Raw genomic sequence first — 23,442 nt, forward strand, 5'->3', positions numbered from 1 at the left:
CTCCATTTTCTATAAGTGCAAACCGCAATCTACATAAATGCTTTTCTTCTTTATTCTGCTTATTCTACAAAATCATTATATAAATAAAATCATTTTCATAAAACTGTTACCATATAGGTTGTTTTATATTATTTATTCCAAGTTCTAATTAACCTAATTCCGGAGATGAGAAACGAGCAAATGATGGAACAAATCCCATCATCACCACCAAATCAACGTCATTATTTCTCACCAACACCTTCTAGAACATTTCATTTAGATGCATGGTAGACCCATAGTAGAGTTGTGATTTCATCAAGCGATACGAAAAAGATATTTAAGTTCGCATCTCGTCGTCGTCGTCACCGTCGTCATCGTTTCACTATCCAGTCCATTTTTAAATTGACTCTGTCACTCGGCACGGCGTTGATGATGGTGGCGTCCTACAAGCTTCTAGATAACAAAACAAAAAAGGAAAAACATGAAGGAAATAGAATATTAATAGCACACCGCGATCGCCCACCCAAAATGACGTATGGTGCCGCGCAGTAGTGTTTGACGATGACGAATAAATTATTTGACCGTAATTATTTATTGATCTAAACTTCTGTGTTATATTTTGTCTATTTTAGGCCAGAAATTTAAAGGTATAGAATTGGGATAATCGCGAGTATCTCAGAATCTGTTTAGCTTAAAATAAAAGATTATTAGAAGAAAATGTTACATATTTATTGTAGCGTAAAGATACAATATAGGTTTTGCGATTTTTGTTCCCCTCGAATAAAAATTCGAACTTTAGTACAAGTAAGAGCAACCTCAGTGGGTTGCTTTTATCCAGTATGTGGCTGTTGAAATAGCGTCCTTTTCCGTAAATATCAAAATCAAACAAATTAATCACCAAAATGTACTGAAGCGCACTAAAGAAACGAATTTCCTGGTACTATTATAACCACCGTACAATGGTTAAAAACGGCATAATATTATTGAATTGAACCACCTGTTGTTTGCAGTTTCACATTCATCTATAATTAGAACATCGATGAGTCAACAATCATTCAAATTTGACGCTAGATCTAATTGATCGTATCAAAATCGCAGCAATGCCATAAAAGAGCAAAAATAGAAAAAAATAAATCAAGCCGTTCATAGTCCACTGCATGATTCAATCACAATATTCTCGATTGTACTCCCCGATCGGCCTACTGCAACTAACACGTGGGATGCGCGGGCTGACTCAATCACGTCTTCACCCGCGCAAGCGGTGGTGTGGACGGAACGTGAATAATTCACAATAATTGTATCTTAAAATCTAGAAACATTCTAGATTCTTTTACTCGGGTAGTGAGATTCGCTCTAACTTCGGTTTTTTTCTCTCTGTATTTACTGACTCTCGCTCGGTTCAAGACGCGAATTTCTCCGCCTCTCCCGGTTTGCCATGAACATGAATGAAGTCTGGTTGAAGCGAAGAAGTCTGTCACGGGGAATGAAATATAAAAGCATTTACCGCAAGCGGAGAGCCATTCAGTCGAAGAGAGTCTTTTGTTGTGAACTGTTCAAGTTGTACGCGTATCATCCAATCAAAAAATAGCTACTATTGTTGGGTGTGTGTGGCGACAGTAGAAAAAAAATAAAAGGAGATAGGAGGAAAAGTGTGACCTTGCGTGTGACGATAATACTTGCAAAGAAGTGCAGGCCCCTGTTAAGAGTGTACCGGCGAAGGTCGAAACTGATTTTCGATCGATCGATAAACGAATAACAGTTGAATCCGGTGTGAACTTGTCCATCCGTCGTCTGCAGTCTGCACCCTTGGGACATTGGTTTTTAAGCGGTGAAAAATGGCCGACAGTGCAAACAAACGCAACATCCCGATCAAACTGGGCGACTTCAGTGTGATCGATACGGAGTTTTCCAGCATCCGCGAGCGCTTCGACTCCGAGATGCGAAAGATGGAGGAAGAGATGGCTAAATTTAGATCGGAACTAATGAATCGGGAATCCAACTTCTTCGAGACCACCTCGAGGTAAGTGCTCGTGCTGCAGTATGGCGAACAGGGTCCAAATCTCTGATTAGGGGATTTTGGTTAGGCTTTTCATCTTTCAAGTCGTTTTTTTCGCATTAGTTCTTCAAAGTTTCCATTAGCTTAAGTTGTACGTACGTGTATATCGAAATGTAGAACGGGAGCAGTGCAAGTGAGAGATGCTTCCAATAAATGTGTGAAAGTATGAACGAGGAATCTCGAAATTTTTGTCCGATCTAAAAATAAAAGAAACCATAAGAGAACCGTTTTTCGTCTCCACATTCGTCCGTATCCGAGTGGACTGTTGTTGATTTAGCGCGCTCTGACTGCTCGGGTCTGGCATATATGCAAATTTATGGCCTCGGACGGTGTATGACCGCATTGATGAGCTGTTGGGCATGACATCTGCGAACGAATTTGATGAATTTTGCATGTTCCGCTCGGTGCCGGGAGCCGGCTGTGGTTCGAGCATGCCCGCTGGTGGAAAAAGTTGCCGCTGGTCACCGGTCTGACGTCATTGGGTGAAAAATTGCACCCTCCCGGGACCATTCTTTGGTGCTGTGGTTTACACAATTGAGCACATTGTTTCCGGCTGCTGTCCGTGCGCTGACTGGAAGAATGAGTCATCGTTTAAGCTTTTTTTTGTTTGTTGCTGTGCTTCTGTTTGTGCGGTGGTACAGCATGGCAAGTGGTGCGTGAGGTTTTTCTCATGCACATGTGCGTTTTTACAATTGCAGTTTTGTTTTGGAGTGGTTTTTTTTCGTCATGGCGAGATGATGTTTATGGCGGCGGAATGCTTATTGTTCCGGATAGCGCGATTTATCTTATTGTTTCACGGAGAGCACACTTCATCAGATGCACGCAACGTTACTTCAAAGTAGAAAACTTTTACTATAAACTTCTTTGTGGGTGTCACTTGAACTTCCAAGCAATCTATACGCTATTATACTTAGCCTTCGCTGGAACACTTTAGAATGAAAAAGAAAACAAATGTTTGCCACGTCAATCTCAACATACATTTGACATTAGATTTACGTTGCAGCTAAAAAAACTATTGGACACACGGATAAGCTGACATTCAAATAGTTTCAGTAACATTTTTCCTGGAATTTAAGAAAAGGAAATCTTTATTTTAATCCTACTATGGCGTCAGACTGAAACTTGAGGCGTTGCGTTTTGCGTGACGACGTTGCGTATCAATCAATCAATTGCACCTTGGAATTGCCAATCAAAGCAAGCATAGGTGCAGCATCGATATAAAATATTCAGCTGATTTTTAAGAGGTTATTCCTATGGGCAGGTCACTCTACGAATGTATAAGGAATTTGCATTTAATTTGAATTGGGTCATTAAATGAAAAATAAAATCCTTTTATTAAATAGATAGAGATCAGCTTTCTGGAGGTATCAATATATTATATATTCTTACTTTCAGAAAGCTTGAACTTCAAACAGATTTTCAATCGATTTTCTACGAAAATGTTAACACATTCTTAATGTTTCAAAGATTTTCTTCCATTTAATTCCACTATGTTTTTATAGTTAGATGCACTTGCACTTCACTATTTAACAGATACCGGTATTTCGATTACTACTTGTAATCTTCTTCAGTGTTTGTATCAGTCTATGATACAAACACTGAAGAAGATTACAAGCAGTAATCGAAATACCGGTATCTGTTAAATAGTGAAGTGCAAGTGCATCTAACTATAAAAACATAGTGGAATTAAATGGAAGAAAATCTTTGAAACATTACATACATTCCACTAAGACCTCCGTTCGCGTATATATTGTGAACACATTCTTGTTTGACAATATGTATCGCTCCTACTTGATAATGGGTAATCATCTTTCACAGTTAACCCCAAGAGAAGAGAAAATAATCGTGAGCTAATTTGATCCAGTCCTAACCTCAATATTGAACCAAGTCCTGACAGGGTGTTTTATCAATCAAAACCATACATAATATTTACAAAAGGCTTGAATAATATTTCTGTTGGATTTATTCTGGATACTTTCCAAGCATATCAACATTTTAAGCATATTGTATAAAAGTCGAATGACGATATAGTTACGTATAGACCATCGTTTTCTAATGGATGAAAAGCGTGATACTGAATTCTTTGCCAGATCATCAATTTCTGGGCAAATTTATCGGCGGAAACAAACAATTTTCTGGGAACTTTGAGCTGCAGCCAGATAAAACCTTTGTCTGGGAACCTCCAAAACCGAGTTTTCGACTTGAGTTTGTTCAGTATCAATTTTCTGTTCTCGTCTTTCATCTAACACATTTTTTTACTGATCGTATCAAGACGGAACTTTCACAACTGAAACACGTGTATTTTTCAAACAACTCGAATTGGCGACGGTCCAAATCCGGCCACTAAACGTGCTGATTCGTAATTAATATAGGATCCGAGTTCTAGTGATTCAACGTGTCCTTAATTTGCTCTCAGCCAATTTGATAACATTAGTAAACTGATTCGGACACGCTTTTTCCATTTGAGGCAGACCCTGAGAGAATATTTATTTATTTATTTATTTACACTAATGTTGAAACCTCTACAACTCAAACAAAAAATAGACTTTATATGTCACAATGGTGATCAGCATCGTCCAGTTAGTTATAGGTTAAGAGCCTTCATACTGACAATACTTGTCATCCAATGTTCGTCCAATCTGTAGTACGTTTATTCAGTGAACGTTTAACATTCTTAACGGAGCTTTGACTGTCACGCTGGCATAAGTAGCTGTTGTCAGAATATAGACTGCTGGAATATTACGAACAGGATAAATACGGGATTATGTGGATATACAGCTGATTGCAGAAGATTCTAACGGAGTTGCAGCGTGAAACGGCGGATTTTACCTGGACTATATCCTTGTCTTGTTCATAATACGTCAATAGCCCTTATTTTGGTAATCGTTTTCAACGCTGTTTTTTGTGGGGCATTCATTGGACAAACATCATACACATTGCACAAACGTAACATGACTTCCTCGTACTAGACGGATGCCGTAAACGCAAGAGGGTGACATGACGTCATATTATCGTAGTCAACATAAAAACTTTGCTTGTAACAAAATGAACGAAATTCGTTCTAAATATGCACGAAGAGCACTTTAGTTTGCATCAAATCATAGGAAGTGTGCATTATTTTCCTTTGTTTATTGCTTCTGCTGTTGGTTAATGACAGCCCCCTGTCAAGGACGACGTCTCTATACAGCCAGCATCACTGCCATGAAAATCAAAACATTAACTTTGAATCGAATGATTAAAAGCTGTAATTAGTTACTAAATGTTGTTTTTCTGAATAATACGGTGTTAAATCATCCCACAAGATACAAAACGTCGTGTGGAATGCTTGAATATCGTGTATAGTGCCGAACATAATTCTTTGTTTGGGGCTTTATAGCTATACCGCCCCATACATGTAGGTCGCTGTCAAACTTCATATGATGGTATAGGGTTGCCAGAGGGCTGGTTAATGGAATAACGATGTTGTCTATTGTCACATTATGTATGTAGAGATACTGCCTGCGTAAACGACCATTGTCAAAATAAGGACTGTTGACATATTGCGAACAGGATGTTTTCGCCGAAATTATGGGACTTAATATCGGAATTGTGAATTATTGCGGATCATTCTGAGATATATTATGGAAGAAGTATATTGGATTATTACAGATTTTAGCATATAATAGCTGGAAAATATGGGAAATATAGAGATATGTAGCGGAATATGAGGGGAATATAGCAGCATAATCCTGAAGTATAGCAGAAATATATCTGGAATTATAGCGCATTACGCCGGGTTGGGGTAGCAGATTGTAGTCGATTTATGCGATTTTTTGGGGAATTTAGTAAAATGTAATCATCGAGCATTTATCGAGGTTTGAAGTCATTCGGTTGACTTGATACACCCTACATTTTGAAGTAGATTTTAGATCATTAGCGAACGATAGTCGTGCAAGTTCCCCGGCAAAATTTCAACAGTTGAAGTGCAGTAGAAAAATCAATGGATCGAGATGATTTCCTTGCGGAATTCCGTATGAGGATTACACAATCACCTATCTTTATGAAACTGAGATTTGCACAAAAGACTTCATTGATGGTCCGGAAAGCTAGCACGGGTAACTTTACCTGTGCTAGCTTTCCGGATCATCAATGAAGTCTTTCGCTGATCTGTGAGAGTAAGAGTGATAATGTCGTAGCTTTCATCCGAGCATGCCAACAGGTAACTGACGATACATGTACTAATATTGTCAACGTTTTGGCACTAAACTTGGAGGTGGTTCGAAAGCCGTGGAAGCTGCTCAGCCACCAAACGATGATAAACTGAAAGCAGGGATCGGGTCGACGTTTGAATTGTTAACCAACACTTGTGGCAGATTGCATCACAATCACAAAACTGGGACAGCTGGTGATTATTGGTTGCAATTGCAGGAGATTCCATAATGCCAACTGCAGTGCGCACCAGTATTCGATGAATCTGCGCAGTGTGACTAAAGCTATGGCGGATCAATATCTGGTCCCAGGAGGTCCGAGTTACAACAAACGATCAAGAAGCGTAGAACTCATCAACACCAGAATGGTCAGAAATTGTTGTAAACTAGCCGCAGCAAGAAGTTTGAACGACCTTTTCACCACTCCCGCACACAGGAAAAGGACGACTGATGAACGCTGGCCGCAATGGTTCGACTGTGACAGGAGGATCAGAATGTACACATTTTTGGATTAATGCAACTTGAAAACAGACGGAGCGATACACGAAACATGCATCCACATTTTTTTAGCAGACTTCGTCATTCGCTTGTCTAGTTTCTTCAAACAAATCAATTTTCTTATAGTGCACATTCCAAGTGTGGATTCTCACTGTCGTTTGTTGCTTGACTGAGAAGATCTGATTAGGGTATTGATTTGGCCCAACTCATCTCTAAGACCTTTCATGCAACTGTCGAGGGAATTTGGTTTTCCGACGTTCTTCACAGTTGCTGCTCCCCTGCATTTTCAATATATCAACCAGTTTTGAGCAGTCATCGTACAACCACGATAGATTTGGTTGACCATTCACAAAATTCAGATTAGACCGTACACCAGAGCTTAAAAAAATTGACATCGCTGCATGAACTTGAAAGAAAATGAAATTCAATTCATGCCCGCTGCGATGAATGAAATTTTTGATTCGTTTCCATCATCATTCGTTCTCCCGACGCAGCGCTTTCAGATGCGGACGTGTTCAGTTTCAGAAGCAAAGTGAATTTTATTTCTATGCTCGCTCTGAGAGGGATTATTGATCAAAAGTGCACCAGATATACATAACGCAGTTCACTTATGCTCGAAAATGTAGAAGATGCTAACTTCTGCCTTCAAACTGTCGACATAATAACAAATGAATGCTTTGGTTGGTGAATGAATTTATATTTCCTCTGCACTCAAGCATTCGATTCTGCATGAAATTTCAGTCAGCGGGAAAGTAAATGAATGAGGGAGGCGTTGAATCTGAATGTCGGTTTCGGTAAATACATGCAGAAATAGGTAACTGAATTTGAAATTTCGGAACACTGTCGTACACAACTAAAATACTGAATATGATCTGCCGCTTTCAAAGTTGGCGCGTGATCAAATTTAAAATTTTTATGTACTCAGAGCAATGATAGCAATTCTTTTGCATTTGTTAAAAAAACGATTTTTTACGAAAGCGGGGTAAGTCAGCAACGTTTCAGCTCAATGAAGCAAAGTCTGGAAGCGATGGCACGCTAGAGATTCGACACTCTTATATATCACTTATCTGTCAGTGTCACTGCAATCGAACACGAGAATCAATGTCAATGGCCCTTGTTCGAAAGGGAGTCGAGTCTTTATTCAGAGATTCAGCGTTGTTACTGACGTTCATCAGTGATTAATTTTCGGTGGCTCTGGTTCTTCCGAGCTATCGCCGTCATATTGTTAGAGACGTCATATATTCTTCTTGAAGTCACAATTTTAGCTTGCCTTTTTGAGGGTTAACCTACAGGTTTTTAGAACAGGTAAACAGATACAGGAATAACGAAGATCATCAGAGCACAATAAAACTCCGGCACAAAAGTACATTGTAGTATACAATTCTTCAATATAGGAAGATATTGGAAATATGGTAACTAAAATTAGTATGCTTGGTTAATAGTTGAATTATAATGGTTGGAATCAGGCATTGCATTTATCGCTCACATGAGTAAATGCGTCCGGATCATTTGCTACTGTGACAATAAAAACTAACATTTTCACACGAAAAGTTATTGGCACTTACACAACTTCTCCGGATGAATACAACTTGTTATTTCTCCAAATAAATAAAACCGCCGGAGAATGAACGAATGAGTTTATCACGGTGTCGTTTTTGCGATCGCTGCCTTGCTGTCGCTACTCCAAAACACGGAAAAACAAGTCTGTTGTGCTTCGTTGCCGCTATTCTTTGAAATTAAGTGTATATTTTGACGCTTTTATTGATTTCCACTAAATGAAAATGTTATCACCTTCTCCAGCGAGAAGGAAAAAATCAAATAAATTTTATCCGCAAAATTATTCTTATGCTATTTGTGGAGACGGAGAATTTCTCGATTCATCTTATCTCGGAATAGTTGGACATCGGATAAGCTTCTTCTCGCGTGAGTGAGAGAGAATTACAATGCCTGATTGGAATATATTAGTACAAATAGTTCAAAACATTTCTAGAACGGTATTTATACTGGTAGTCACCACTAGGGGACCATTCAAAAATTTCGTAACGCAAAAATTGACTCCTACTTCCCTCATGTTACAAATTGTCACAAATTTCTCTATACCCGCCTCCCCCATTACGTAACAAATTCCTCAAAATAATTTTTTCAGTAAAAACATGTTACGCAACGTTCTAGCTTACTCCCCCTCCCTTATATGTCACAACATGTCACACTTTGTCGTACCCTCCCCCCCCCATAAAAGCGTTAAGCAGTTTATGAATTGTCCCTAGCCGACTTCAGCTTGCAAGATTCGTATTTGAAGTCGCAGTTCTGTCGTTCGGTAAGAACGATGGTAAGTAAATCAAGACAACAGTAATTCTAGAGAAAATTTTCAATAGGACGTAAGTAACATTGAGGGCCTCTCTTTGTTTACTTTCTCTTTCGTTTATCACGACATCATTACAACACTTTGCACTAATTTTCCAGTACATATAGAAAGTCAACAGTTTTTACTAGAATATTATGAAAAGAGTAGAGTAGTAAATGTTGAAATGACCGAGTAATGAACAGAAGAGAAAGACCCCAAAGAGATTCTCTCATTGTTACTTACGTCCTATTCTAAATTTTCTCTAGTATTCTTTTCTTAGTACACATATGGAAAAAGTGTTAGGAACAGTTCGACATTGTGAGAAGGAGGATACTATTTGATTTTTTTGAGATGCTGCTGATAGTATACTGCTACCAGAGATATACAGGGTGCGCGACTAATATTTGTAGTAAGCTTCACATGGCACATTTCTCGTGTTTGCGGAACATGATTCAGACATATTCGGCAGCACTGGATAACTCATTCTGTCAGGTGTCATATGTAAATAAACAGTGTTGAGTAAGCGGAAAGTTGTCGAAATAAGAGAGCAATCCCGTCAGCCGTTGTCGTTTTACGGCGCGCCGGAGCAAACCTAAAGGAGATAGTTCGGTCAGACACTGTGTCGGAAAGAATAGTGTTTTATACCCCAAAGAAATACAAGTATTGTTTTGATGCGACTGAACAATTACCTGATGTAGATTCCTCACACATCCTTAAATTTCTAATTCGGTTGATCCAAATAATCTCTAAAATCAAATAACAAGATTTCGGGTAACCTCTTACACGATTAACAAATCTTATCTTGGATCAACTGATATCACTTCCGTTGTGTGAATAATATCCTGCGGCGAAATCGAAAACAACAAGAATAGGAGAAAAGTTCTGTCTAGATCCTAAAAAATGGTTGTCAAGCGGTTTCGCAAACGTACCAAAAAGCAAAAGAAGTTCTCTCGCGCGTGGAAAATACGGATAATTTTGACTAATTGAATTCACTGGAACATCAATCTCTGAGCTTGCTTCCGTCGGAAACGGAGAAGAAGCGTTTGATGCAGGTAATGGAGGCGAAATGATTGTTTTGGGAAAAGGTGATCGAAATGAATAGTGTTTCAAGCAGTACAGTAGTATTCCAACAATTGAAATTAGCTTATTACAATGGGCAATAAAAACACCTGTTTTATAACTGGGATCATCCCCCTACCCCAGAATGAACATTTTGTAGAAAACACGAATAAACAATTTGAAAAATTGTAGGAAATTCTGGGGAATCTTCGAAAAAAAAAATCTTGTCAAATAATCCAAACATATTTGTAGGGTTCGGTCATTATCGTATTAAAATTACAAATAACAAAGCGCAGCTGTTCACTATGATAAGACCTTGCTACCTCATCAACAGGTAGTGGATTACCCGATAATTTATTACAGAAGATAAGGACCATGCCAAGCCTTTTTTACGGTAATAATTGGTACCATTAGAACACGCTCAGCTGATTTCCCTAGGTGTGAATACTTTATACACGTAATGTGGTTTCAGGCTGATTCGGATATAGCTAAGCACAACTTGATGTGTTGGTTTGGAAGTATATTTCAGGGCGGAATTTACCATTATATGTCGACAGCATTGTTAACGTACAGAACACATTCAGTTAGTACTAAAATCCAAATTTGTTTCCACGAGAACTGACACTCTTCTGATTCCCACGTATGCTGATGATATGGAACGTATTAGTGGATGACGGCTGGCACACGACCAAACGAAGCTTGTTCTTGATACCATGGTAACCCTCGCTATTGAGATACGACGTTTAAAATACGCCCAATTATTAAAAAGATCTTTAATTTTCTTCCTGTTTACCAATAACGTAGCCCAAAAAATTAACCTTCAAAGTGACTGTTTGTACGAATTCGGACATTGCTTCTCTGAATTCTTACTATGCCAATCAATTAGCTTTCATTTTATTAATATTGATAAGGTGTGCATGATTTATTTACAGTTATGTCCAGTTCAGTACTGGGCCAGGTGCCCTTTGCTTTTAGGGGCCCCCACCTTAGCATAAATATAGAATCATTCTGAAGACTATTTTCCCAAAAATAGTAGCATTCAATTGTTTATACCTCTATAGCGTGTGGGTAATAATGGATCAGTTGCTCGTATTCGCACATTGTACCTTAACCCAGGTGATGTTTTCAAAGCGTCAGACAATCAAGCGGAGTGATGGTAGCGACAGGAAACGAGGCACTGCATGACCAGGATGGTATTGGACCAGTTCAAACGTCAAACCAACATTTCGATTGTTACACGGTTGCGTTTCGGCTTCGCCTCATCAGAAACCGTCACTAACTTTTTGTCGGAATAGATTAGCGCCGGCTTGACGTAAATCCCTTAAAACGAAGACACACTTTGTGTTTCAATCCAACGACTGATTCGTCCGAGCAGAAGTTCTGTTGCGGTTTCTGATGAGGCGAAGCCAAAACGCAACCGTGTAACAAATAAGGATTTGTGCCCTTCAAGTGCAAAGACTGGTTTTACCAAAAAAATTTCGCCCTGGTGGGAAATTTTGGTGTTTACCCAATTTTCCTCCTTAGGCTGAAATATAGCATAGTAACATTTCGATTCTACTTTCAATTCATTTTGAGCAAAAACAATGAAATGTTTTCTACAACACGTATAGAAAGTTCGAAGGAGCGGCAACTAACAAAGTGGCAAAATTTGCACAAGAAAGCTGTACAAAAAGTGGAAGAATATGTCGAAATTAGGTACACAATCCTTGTTTGGCAAGTGATCCGTCCATGTGGCAAATTTTCATTTCTTCATCACATTTCATTTCCTGATAGGAAATTTTGTCGTCTTTCGTCATTTTTGCACAACATCCGGAAAAACCCAAACACTTTGTGTTATAATCACCATCAGCGGATCAGAAAAACTGAACCTGGGACGTACTCATAACTTCAATCCGACGGTCTGCGTACAAATAAATATCCATTTCCATAGAAATTCGTTAGCCAGAGAAAGAACAAAGCCCATAATATTCCGACCGTGGTTGAACATTTTGAGTGCTTTTAGTCAATCTCGGACTTTGGCAGGAAGAGATACCTCCGCTCAGAGGGAGCCTCATGTTGTTAGTCGCCTCGTACGACATGGTAGCAGGTACTCAGTGGGTGTATTCTTTGTTCATGGTAGCAGGTACTCAGTGTAGTGCTCAAATATATCGAGAGATTTCAGCTCGTCGGATACCACACGACTTGCTCATTACAGTAATAGTAATTTGCAAAAACTATCACTACAGTTTTTTCTTCCCAAAATTGGTAATAGGTTAGTCGTCATGACAAAAACCTTATATTTAATCTTGACATATTTGTATGGTTCAATCCTTATCGTATTAGAATGATTACAAATATCAAAACGCAGCTGCTCACTAAGATAAGACCTTTCTACCTCATACACAGATAGGGTATTACTCGATAATTTATTACAAATTATTCTTTTACGGGAATAATTGGTACCATTAGAACACGCTCAGCTTCTTAGGTGTGAGCAATTAACGCGCTTAGTGTGGTTTCAGACTGATTCGGATATAGCTAAGCAAAACATGAAGTATTGGTAGTATATTTCAGGGCGAAATTTTTCCATTATATTTCGACAGAACATACAGCTAGCGTTGAAGTGCAAAGTTGTTCCCAAGAAATCTGACATCCTTCTGATTCACGCCTATGATGGTGATATGGAATGACTTTGTAGGTGATAGATGGCACACGACCAAACCATGTGGTATAATTATTTATTTATTTGATCTTTGGAAGATACCGTACAGATTTAGTGTAAATGACTTATTGTTAAAATGTTAAAGTTTTATAATCACTGACATAACTGACAAAAAATCGTTAAAAGAATATCGGGACAGTCAATCTCCGCTCCAATCGATTACTTTGAACGGCGTTGTATGGAGCTCATACTTGTACAGCGTACTCCAAAATGTTCAGAACCAGTGCGCCTTTCTTCGATGTCGACTATATCCTCGTGGAGCACAGCTGAGTCAAGCCCCCTTAGCAACGGAAAGAAAGATTTTCAGATCATCAGCGTAGAGCAGTTTTCCATAATTGATACGGGTGCAGTTGATGAATAATATAAAGATAAGTGGCCCTAGGTGACTTCCTTGAGGGACACCGGTTGGCGTTTCAAATACGCTTGTGCGCGTGGTGCCGATTCGAATAAAAGCGGATCGTTCAGAAAGTTAAGATCTCGACGGCTGGAACAAGAAAACTTGTCTCGAGCGTTTTTGTACAAATCCGTGTTATGTTTGAAGATGCAGCGTACATTGCATTGTAAAAGTAGACTTTTCCAGCTGTTTGGCCAAACAATGCAGAAGCGAGATCCCTCTGTATTTTTCAATATAATGATAGGAACTATAGCAGCTTCTTTCCATACACCTGGGAAAACATTTTTCGTGATTGAACCCTGGAATACTGGTACAGATACAGGAAGCGTTCGGGCGCAATGTTTTATGCGCGAAGGTGCAAGTAATCTGGAGCTGGCCCTTTCAACGGGTCAATGCTGGACAAATCTCTCAAAACATCGGCATCGTTTACGTTATGGTGGGGGAGGTTGTTATTAAAGGTAGGCAATGTTTCAAGGTAGTCTTGTGATGGGTAGATAGAAGCGCTTGTAAATACATCTCGGAAGTGATCTGCAAAAATATCCACCGACTCGGCTGCGGACTGTGAGCATTTGTCTCGATCATTTTCTGGAATACCCTCGGAGCGTCTTCTGCTATCGATAAACTTCCAGACTGTCGAGGAGTTATTTTGCAAGCTGCATTGGGCTTGGTTAAGATACCGAATGCACTGTGTCAGGCTATTTCGTATTGCAGGTCAATTAGTCGAAGAATAGTTTTGTTGTCGCAGGTCCTGTGTGACGTAAGAATCGCTTACGTTGTCTCCGGAGTATGTTGCGTAACCGGCCAAGCTCGGCGTTCCGCCGCGGATACTTATAATCTGCTTTTTTACTGGAACGTTTTTTACGAACATTACGGTGAAGAATTCCATACATGGCTTCGTAAAACGCCGAAATTACCTGATCTAAATAATTTCCATCCAACATAACGACTGCACCAATGACCGATGAGACTTCATCGAGGTTTCATCGAGTAAAATCAAAATTGAGGTCATCATTACAGTTGAATAGTCACCGTCGTTATAACACGCATCAAATCTTAAAACGAAAGGCTTATGGTGCGGGTCTACCTTGAGTATAGATGTCGGAGGTTCAATTAGTTCGAACACGTTCGTTGACGAAGGCTAGATCGAGTTTCCGTCCGTTCATGTTGCTGAGAGAGCAGATTTGATATAACCCATCAGAGACCAACTTTTCTGTGATGGCCGTCTCTTGCTCCGAAGTCGCATTTTCTGGCATCTAGCACTTAAGAGCATCATCGAAAGACCACCGGAGATGAGAGAGATTGTGAGATTGTTTCGCCTGCTGGCTCCGTCAAGAATGCTCTGGGCCTGGATCACTGTTCGGCCTTAGATAAATGCAGCAACTAAATAACGACCGATCTGGCAGGGAAACGCGTACGACAACCTGTTCCAAACATTCACATCCAGGCATTTTTAAATCAGTCCCAGTAAGACTTTTCTATATCGCGATCCTATTGCTACCTCCTCGACGTAGATGGCTGGTAAACGAATTCCGATCGCAACGATAAGTTGCGTAGTTCGTCGTAAGCTCGCAGTTTAATATATTATCGCGTAGCCATGTTTCGATGAGAACAATAATGTCGTAATCGCAGGAGGAAAGGGCAAGCAAGAAGGTCTGAGTTTTTGTTCGCATTCCACGGACGTTCTGGTAGTAGACGGACAGCCAATCTTTATAGGTCAAGTTGGATGATAGCGGCGTCTCCACAGTGATCAGGAGTGGAAGTAAGGTGGTCTCCAAAATTTCTGACCGACTGGTCCTGTATCGTTTAAATTCGCGAAATCGAATACCCATTGGCCATGTATCCGCTGACGTAGCCTTGCTTGATAACCTTCGCTAGTGAGATATCTGATTTTCGAAATACGCCCAATAAGATTACGCTGCGGCTCTGCCGTTAAACCCAGAAGCTTTTAGTTTACCTGCATACTGATACAATTTTCCGATTAAAATGATCCTTTATTTTGGTTTTCTTCGCATCTTTTCCTGTTTATCAATAACGGGTAGCACAAAAAAGTGAAGTTTCAAGGTGACTCTTTGTGCGAATTTGGGCATTTCTTGGAGCTCTTTTACTCTAAAAGTCTTTTTATCCCTACTTGCTAGTCAACTTCGTCGGTTTGCACAGGCTAATGGTCAGTTTTCTAAATTTAAAATGATCTTTACTTGTTCCAACAAGCTGTATATTCTTATCTAATTTTTCGTCCGATCGCCATCTCTATAGACAGCGTGGGGATGCCAACTACCGTGCTTATCTGAATTCCAACTGTGCCAATCAGTTAGCTATCATGTTATTGATAAGGTATGCATGATTTATTTATAGCTATACCCCTTGGATTGAGCTAGTTTTACTATCAAAAACCTTCACAAACTAGTAACGCTAATAACTGGAACTATCACCTTTCATTTAAATACCAACAAATCCTAGTATTATTTGTCTTTTTAGAGTTATTGCTATTAGGTTGGCTTCCGCCTGAGCAGTGCTGCCAGGGACAGATTTAGATGACGGTAAAAAAAACTAAGTTTTGTAATAATTTCGTTGTCCTAAAATATTTCTGGAAATTGATCAATGTGGATTGTCTTTGACTACCTTTTCAATGTAATTGGACTATTGTTAAGAGGATATGAGATCTGAACTGAACATTGGAAGGTAACTTGTCAGTTTCTTGTACTGCGAGGAAAAAACCTATTTTGATTAAATACTAATCGTTCAACAGACGTGTAATATTAGGCAAGCTATGCACGCTAGAAAACGATGAGGAATAAAAGAGTTAAACATGAACAATGGAGCACAAATTAAACTGAGAACTCACATCGAATTTGTAAATTTCAAGTACCATTATATCCATATAGTGAGATTTTATTTGTAATTTTAATTTAATTGTTTAGTTCCGAGAAACAATTACAATCCATAAATTTCAACAATTTTACAAACCTAAAATCCATCTTATTGATGGCCAGTATTTTTCCTCTGCGTGATTCAATATTGTTGTTGTCGTCGGAAACCCTCCACCGATCGACGTGGGCATCTCCGAGCACACCGACGACGACGACGAGAGAAAACCATGGTACGTTCGCTCGCCTTTCGTAATCAAGCCACGCATTCCACATTCCATATTTGCAAAACTAGCCGCCGTGTCCCGTGCCTGCCTTCACTAACAGGCAAGCGGCGGCAAATGATGATAAATACAACAAAACCGAAATTGATCGCCAGCCAAGTTTCCCTAAAAGGATTCGTGAACCTTCTGTAGGTAAGTATGCCCACTCGAGATGTGTGTGCTGCTTCCTATTTGGAGTGCCGCGAGCGGATCCGGTGTGTGTGTGTCTTTGCATAACCTTCATGCTGTTTCGGTTCGATCAGTTTGTTGACGGTGACAACGGACGATGACTCGACGACGACGACGCGACGGGGTAACGGTGATGTCACACCTTACCGAGTGTGTTAACCGAGACGTGTGAGGGTTAGATATTGTCATAAAAAGATAAACAAAATTTTGAGGTTATTTTTTGAACATATGTTTTGATTTTTAAGTACAGGGAACGTGTTGTCAACAAATAATAGTATTTTAAGTAATTTAAAATCAGTGTGTAGTATAGTTCTGTTTTCTTTAAAAATTAGCCTGATTTATAGTAGTTTATTATGAATTAAAACACTAAAACTGATGAAAAAGTTGGTTAAGCTGTGATTATTTCAAGATTCCTCAAACCATGAGCGTGGTCGATGTACTGAAAGTACCACATATTATGATGATGTTTATCTGAGTGTTTGCGAGACAAGAATGAATGTGTTTTGATAAGTTTTCTTTTGATATATTCCGTAATTTTGGCTCCATTCCATTCGATTACTAACCGAGCAATTAAAAATGTAGTTCCATTTCAGTAGAGTAGCTAACTAACCGAAAAATAGGCATTTAGATCCGTAGCAAAACAACAACTAACAATTGGATTTTTCTTCTTTTTTATATGATCTGCTCCCGCCAATCTAAAACCGTTTTGCAATCTTACCCGACGAAAAACCATAAATACAAAAACAAATTAACTGTTGGAAATAAACCAAAACAAAATAACGTACATTTTGCGCATGCGCATAACAACCCTCTCTCGCCTTGAAACCCGCAAAAAATGTGTCGCGCTGCGATCGCTAAATGTTCGAACCAACTAAAAACAATAAAGTTTTTCCACCAAAAAGACAGCGACATCCAGCAGGTATTTACCGTATCTGAGATAGCTATCACCTATACCACCTTTTACTATATAGTTACACGTTAATTTGTTCTCGGCCTGCTATGTGTTGTTTCTTCTTCGTACCCACCGAACACATCACGTTACTAAAAAAATGAAATGAATGTTTTTAGTTAGCTGTCTTTATTTTGTAGAATCATCTAGATTCTAATTCATTCTAATTACTACTCGATAAGCATGACTTCTTACAAATCGCATCATTCACCAGCCCTGACATTTGATCACCATTTATCCCATTTAAGGAGTCAGTTAGTGTCAATTAATCAATCGCACCCGGTCACGTTTTGTTCCTAATTCGTTCAATTTCCACTAATTTCTCGGTGTTTACTTTTAATCCAAACGTTGCTAGTTAGTTAGTGGTTGCTATAGTTGCATCATCATCATCATCATCATCATCTTGACCGTCACGTACAGTGTTCGGTTCACGTTCAGTATTGATTTAAAGTTTTTTATTCCATGCGCCGTAAAATTTATCTAATACGCCTCCGTAATTCGTTTAACCTCGTCCGTATCGAGGAAAAGTGAGTGAAAAGCAAATATTTACTTTCATTGTCAATATTGATGGCTTTATATTTCTTGTTCTCGCGTCTCGGGCTCCGCCACCAGCAATTGTGAGGAAATATTATTACCTTCTATTACTGACAACCCTTCATCGTACTGAAGCGAGAGACCTATAACCACAACAACAATTATACCCGCGACAGATTACCACCATCGAGCCGGCGGAGAGTATCTGTTTATTATTTATTAGTTTTTATTATTAGTACATGATCTCATCAACAGCAACAAGCCGCCGCCGGTGCTCGGGATTTGACGGGATTCTTTTCCTTCCTATTACTATATTCACCGGTCATCCGCCAATGATGGTGGGATTAGCCGCCGTCGCTATAAGACGCATCGCGAACGATAGCAACAAGTGAAAATTAACACATTTACCCCCGCACCGCGTGTTTGCCAGCCAAGAGTGTCTTTGGTTCAGAGTCGTGTCATTCCCCAGCTTGACAAGAAGTTGGGGTAAATGGCCTTGTATTGATGTTGTGGGTTCAGTTGCTACGGTTGCAACGCGTTTCGATTTGACAGTCGGAATGTTGTTTTTGATTGCCTACTTGGACGGTGAACGACAGTGGCGACTTTTGAGATTTGGTTTAAAATTTGAAAGTCCGTTTAAAATGTTGACAATGTATATAAGAAGAGTGACAAAATAAACGAAGAGACAATGACTAAGTGTGAACAATGATTATTAGTGAACATCATTCTGCACAAAGTAACGATCCCTCAAAAACCAAATTCATCGTATGCTTTCTGGCTGGAGATCAAACGTACTTCGACTGATTTTTTAGATAAGCAAACCTCTGAGTTGCCAGACGTTTTTTATTCAACATCCGGAGGCCCGGACGGCCGAGTCATATATATCAATCGACTCAGCTCGAAGGCTTTTTTTAATTGAGCGCTTCTGCTTCGGTCATTTGACAATACTCGCTACACGAAAATAACTAATACACATTTCTCAAACCCTGAGTAAATATCAATTACATAATTTCAACAAACCTTGCACGTACCCTAGAAAACCAAGCTCCGCAGCAGTGTCTGGTGTCCCACTCTTCAGTCTGAACTGTAGTGCGGCGTTCGTGGCAGGGAGTTCGCATATTTTGCTAATGGATTTACATCGACGTTATACACCTATGCAGTGCACTGTTTTATTTCCACTTCTGCACTGAACTGAACTGATCAGCCGTGCCAACCAGACGACCCGATGACGATTAGTTCGCGGCTTCGTCATCGTCGATGTTACCGCCGTTAAGGTGTCAATTATTCAAATTAGATCTCTTTCCTGTGACTATCTTAGATGGGACACTAATGGATATCTGATAGGAAATAAAGTGATATTGAAGGGTTGGTATGTCACTCTGTTTAATTGGTGACTATAAAAGGATGTGATCTGTGTGACATGATACACTCAATATTGTGGTTTCATCATGTTGTGAGAGTTAAGCGGAACTCGGAATAGCTAGCTTCATAAACCAGTCGTCATATGTCCGAAACCTGTTCAGGTATCTCCATGTCGCTAGGATCTTTGCACTAGCTACTGTCATTTACTCTAAGAATCTTTAGAAACACTGTCGAAACGACCAAGTCCTAGAATAGGATGGAGTACAGTCGTGATTCGTTAGTTGGAACGGCTGACATATGTCAAAAACTGATAAAAAATGTTAGTAAAACAATCTATTCTTATCGCTTACTGTTGTTAGTTTAATTGTCTAAGTGACATGAGATTTTGACTGGTTTTAATTGGACGGAGGCTCAACTAAAAAGTGGTTCAGTAAAAATGTGTACAACCTGTGAATGACGAACTCGAAAATTTGATGTTTTTAGCTCAGATGCATACCCGTAGAGGTAGAGAATACGAACCCGTTCGTAATTAATTGATTTTTTAAGTGTTTAGGCAAAATGAAGTAAACAACTCTTGGTATTGATCATGGTCTGTCTTTTCACGATGCTGAACAATGACAAGAAACATCGCCTACTGAACCGTGTGCAGATAATGATTTATGACACCTTGAAACTGAGTAGTACCAAGTTGTTAAAAATAGTTACACCTGTAGCATTTCTCAACTCGTCTATGACAGCACTGGTTCCCTTTCAAATAACAAAACAAGCATCTTCAAACTATAATAAATCACAATATTTTGGTTTCAGTTGAAAATCGAAATGTTGTACTTGTAACTTGTAATGTCTGCTTTTTTCAGCTTATACAACGCATCTTGTTTAAATTGTAGCGTATCATAATGCTTCGGCTGAGGCCTCTGAAAAGAGAGGAGAAAAATCGAAAGGCGCAAATGCACTATTTCGATTTTCAATTAGGTTTTGCACCAACCGACATAACCCCACAATATGTGCCGGATGAATTACTTTTGACAATTTTCGGTAGTTTGTTTACATGTGAGTTACGTGAGTTCGAATGTAACAGATGAGCACCCGTTGCACTCGCACTCACGCAACTGCCAAAATAAACAAACCACCGAGAATTGTCAAACATTTTCATTCATCGTGAGTTCATTCGTGTCGTTATCTTGTAGAACTCAACTGCAGCTACAATTGAATACTTTACGGTGACGTCACAAATGAACTGAGTGTTCATTTTTGACAATTCGCTTGTACTGTTTACATGGACTTGGAAAAATTCTTTACGATTTGCTTCAAGCGAATCTAGGCGTCCACAAGTCCCCGTTTTTAAGTCCATGTAAACAGTACAAGTGAACTGTTAAGAAAAGTGAGGTTAACTGTGTCAGTAAAGAGCCCAATATCTGCTTCTGGATGTCACATTGCGTTAGTGCGTCAAGGTATGATCAAATCGCATCCGACAAGAATTTTTTCTTCGAAAATTGTCAGTATCTTAGCCTTTGCCGTTTCAGTCATTCTTTCTGAATCTGTTTTTCCGTTGGACATTTTTCAAAAATACAGAGAAAAGACAAACATGGGATTCATCGAAATAAGCGTTTTATGTTTGACAGACCCAGGGAAGTCTGTACGTTCAGATCGGTTTACTGAGCAGACGATTCATTGGGGAATCCAACCTCTACACCAATCCGAAGAATTTATTTGGTTATTTTTGTTCCTTCGATAACCGCTGCATTTAGTTCGAATGGTTGGATACTTTTGAATATACCGATAACCCGATTTCCAAAAGATATGACTGAAATTCGTTAATGTTTGACTGTCGCTCATTTCGTGTAAAAAAACGCCGAAAACATTGAATTGTATATTCGTGAAATTAGTTGGCGCTAGGTGTATGAAGGCGACGGGTGTTGTTGATTACGACGCACATAATTAGATCGGAATTTGCAGTCCAAACGCCGTCACATCATCCCGGTTATGCCCCAGACATTACTCACCTATCTTTTGTCACATACGAGTACTGATAAAGATTTTTGCACATTCTTCGTTCCAGTTGCTAAGAAAATTGGTAGCATCCAGTGATACTGCCTTGTCTTTCAATTTGCTATATCTCCTGTAATTTTAGTCTCGTATTCTTTAGCCTTTCAATTGGCGCCGCGCTTCAGGTCCGTGCATAAAAAACTCAATTTAGTAAAATGCATGTCGAACAAGAATCGTTATCGGGGACTCCGACTTCCCATACACATTGAACTTAGTCGACTCATATCTAATCGTCTTTCGGATCGAAGTATTCTAACGATTTCGATTGAAATGACGCAGAAATATTCAGCCGTGACAGACATCTTGAAAATTCGCCCAGATAAGCTCAGAATTGTGATATTCTGTCTAAAGCAATCAAATGTCCTTAGTGACGACTAGTGTTTTATGAAGGTCTACCGTGTTTACATGTCCGTTCGCAAAGTTTAGATCGACGGTGTGGTCACCGATGCGAATTTGTCATGCGAACGATCTCCTAAAGCACGGGGTTGGCTATATCAAGGAACCTTATTCAATAGCCTCTCTCCAGTGAGACAGGATTTTGAATGATGATCGCACTGTACGGGACAAACTTGTGTTTCACTTCGAATTCGTATCATGTTGCTTTGCGATTAATTACGTCTTCTTTGAGAAGCATAGTCTATTTGTTCGGGTGTCTGTATCGTGCGTCTTGCATTGTAGTATTGTACTAAATACAAGTATATGGGTCATTATAGCAATCAGACTCGGTGTGACAATTACGTAGAGAATCATAGAATGAATCTTGTATTGGGAAGGCTGAAAAGTGTTTCTACTGTGGGGAAAGTCTCCATGATCAACAACCATGCCTGGCACACAATCAGCGCGTTCCTTTAAAAAACACTCGAAGCACTCTTTTGCGGAAATACTAAAAAAGAGCTAGACGACTCATCATTACAAATCATTATGCTTGGTCCGGGAAAAATAAGGGGACATATTCTAGTTCTCCCACAAACTTTAGGCAGATGACATTCCTTGTAAAGACTTAAATTTTACTATCGAGAGACCGCCAAATACAACAGATCGAGAAAGCTCTGACACAAAACCGACACAAACCCCTCTTGGTCTTAGAAATTAGAGATTCCAGCGCTACCAGAAACAGTATCAAATGTAAAGTTGCACTTTTGGTTTCGCAAAACGTTTTGCCGGATGATGGAAAATCAGTTATCTTTTCGGGTGAAAAGAAGTTTAATTTCGATGAGCCTGTTGTCTATTTAAGATGAATTAGAGGGACACAAGGACCTGAGACACGCCATTTTCGAAACTTTGATGAGTCGCTTAATCACGAAGTGTGGCACATTTGCACATCGTGGTAGGACTTCAATTTACATTATTACACACAAGATTAATTCAGAAAAAGCATTTAAAAGTCATTGAAAATATCCTGAACGTTTTTGGCGTTAACTTGAGGGGAGAAACTCGGATTTCTCAGCAGGATAATGCCGCAATACATTCCTCAAAACGAACCAAATCCTTTTCTCGCTTCAAGACAGATCGATGTTTAAGAATTTTTAAATGGCTGTAGGAATTTTTGAAACCTACTTGGCAACTGAGTTTTAAAACATCAATTCCAGCCATTGTGCTGAACGGAATTACACAGTTTTTGCACCAATCAATCAGAGAAATGTACACCAATTTTGTGTAAAATTACAATGTAAGTATGTGTCAAAAATGGTTTCTGCAAATTCCTCTGGCCTATAAATAAATGGCTGTATGAGAAACGCGTCAAATGCATGTCGCAGTGGCAACAATTGATAATTTTGGGTGAATTTGAAAGGGAAACGAATGGTACTTTATACCTCAATATATTCAAGGTCACTGTTTGCTTCATCGTTGATTGGATTGTACACTGAGCTTTTGAATTTAACATTTGTAAACTGATTTGTTTCCGCTGCAGTTGTACTTTCGAGCTACCAAATCAATATTGACCAACAACGAACTGATTCGGTTTAAACTATCGGCGTACAGCGCTTACGACGTATCTTGTGTGATACTCTCATGG

At 39.3% G+C, this 23,442-nt stretch overlaps 1 protein-coding gene across 2 annotated transcripts in view; it reads left to right on the forward strand.

Moving 5' to 3' along the window:
• The first annotated feature begins 1,480 nt into the window (after positions 1–1,480).
• Positions 1,481–23,442, forward strand: part of LOC131683243 (heat shock protein beta-1) — a 43,618-nt gene continuing 21,656 nt past the window's right edge. The window contains exons 1-2 of one of the 2 annotated variants that reach the window (XM_058965077.1): positions 1,481–1,999; positions 17,421–17,453. In XM_058965077.1, coding sequence (XP_058821060.1) covers positions 1,815–1,999; positions 17,421–17,453 — 218 coding nt within the window. In that variant the 5' untranslated portion in view covers positions 1,481–1,814. The remainder of the gene's footprint in view (positions 2,000–17,420; positions 17,454–23,442) is intronic. The other variant, XM_058965081.1, reaches the window with a different exon arrangement.

This window comes from Topomyia yanbarensis, chromosome 1 (genome assembly GCF_030247195.1).
Source record: "Topomyia yanbarensis strain Yona2022 chromosome 1, ASM3024719v1, whole genome shotgun sequence".
NCBI classification, from domain to species: domain Eukaryota; kingdom Metazoa; phylum Arthropoda; class Insecta; order Diptera; family Culicidae; genus Topomyia; species Topomyia yanbarensis.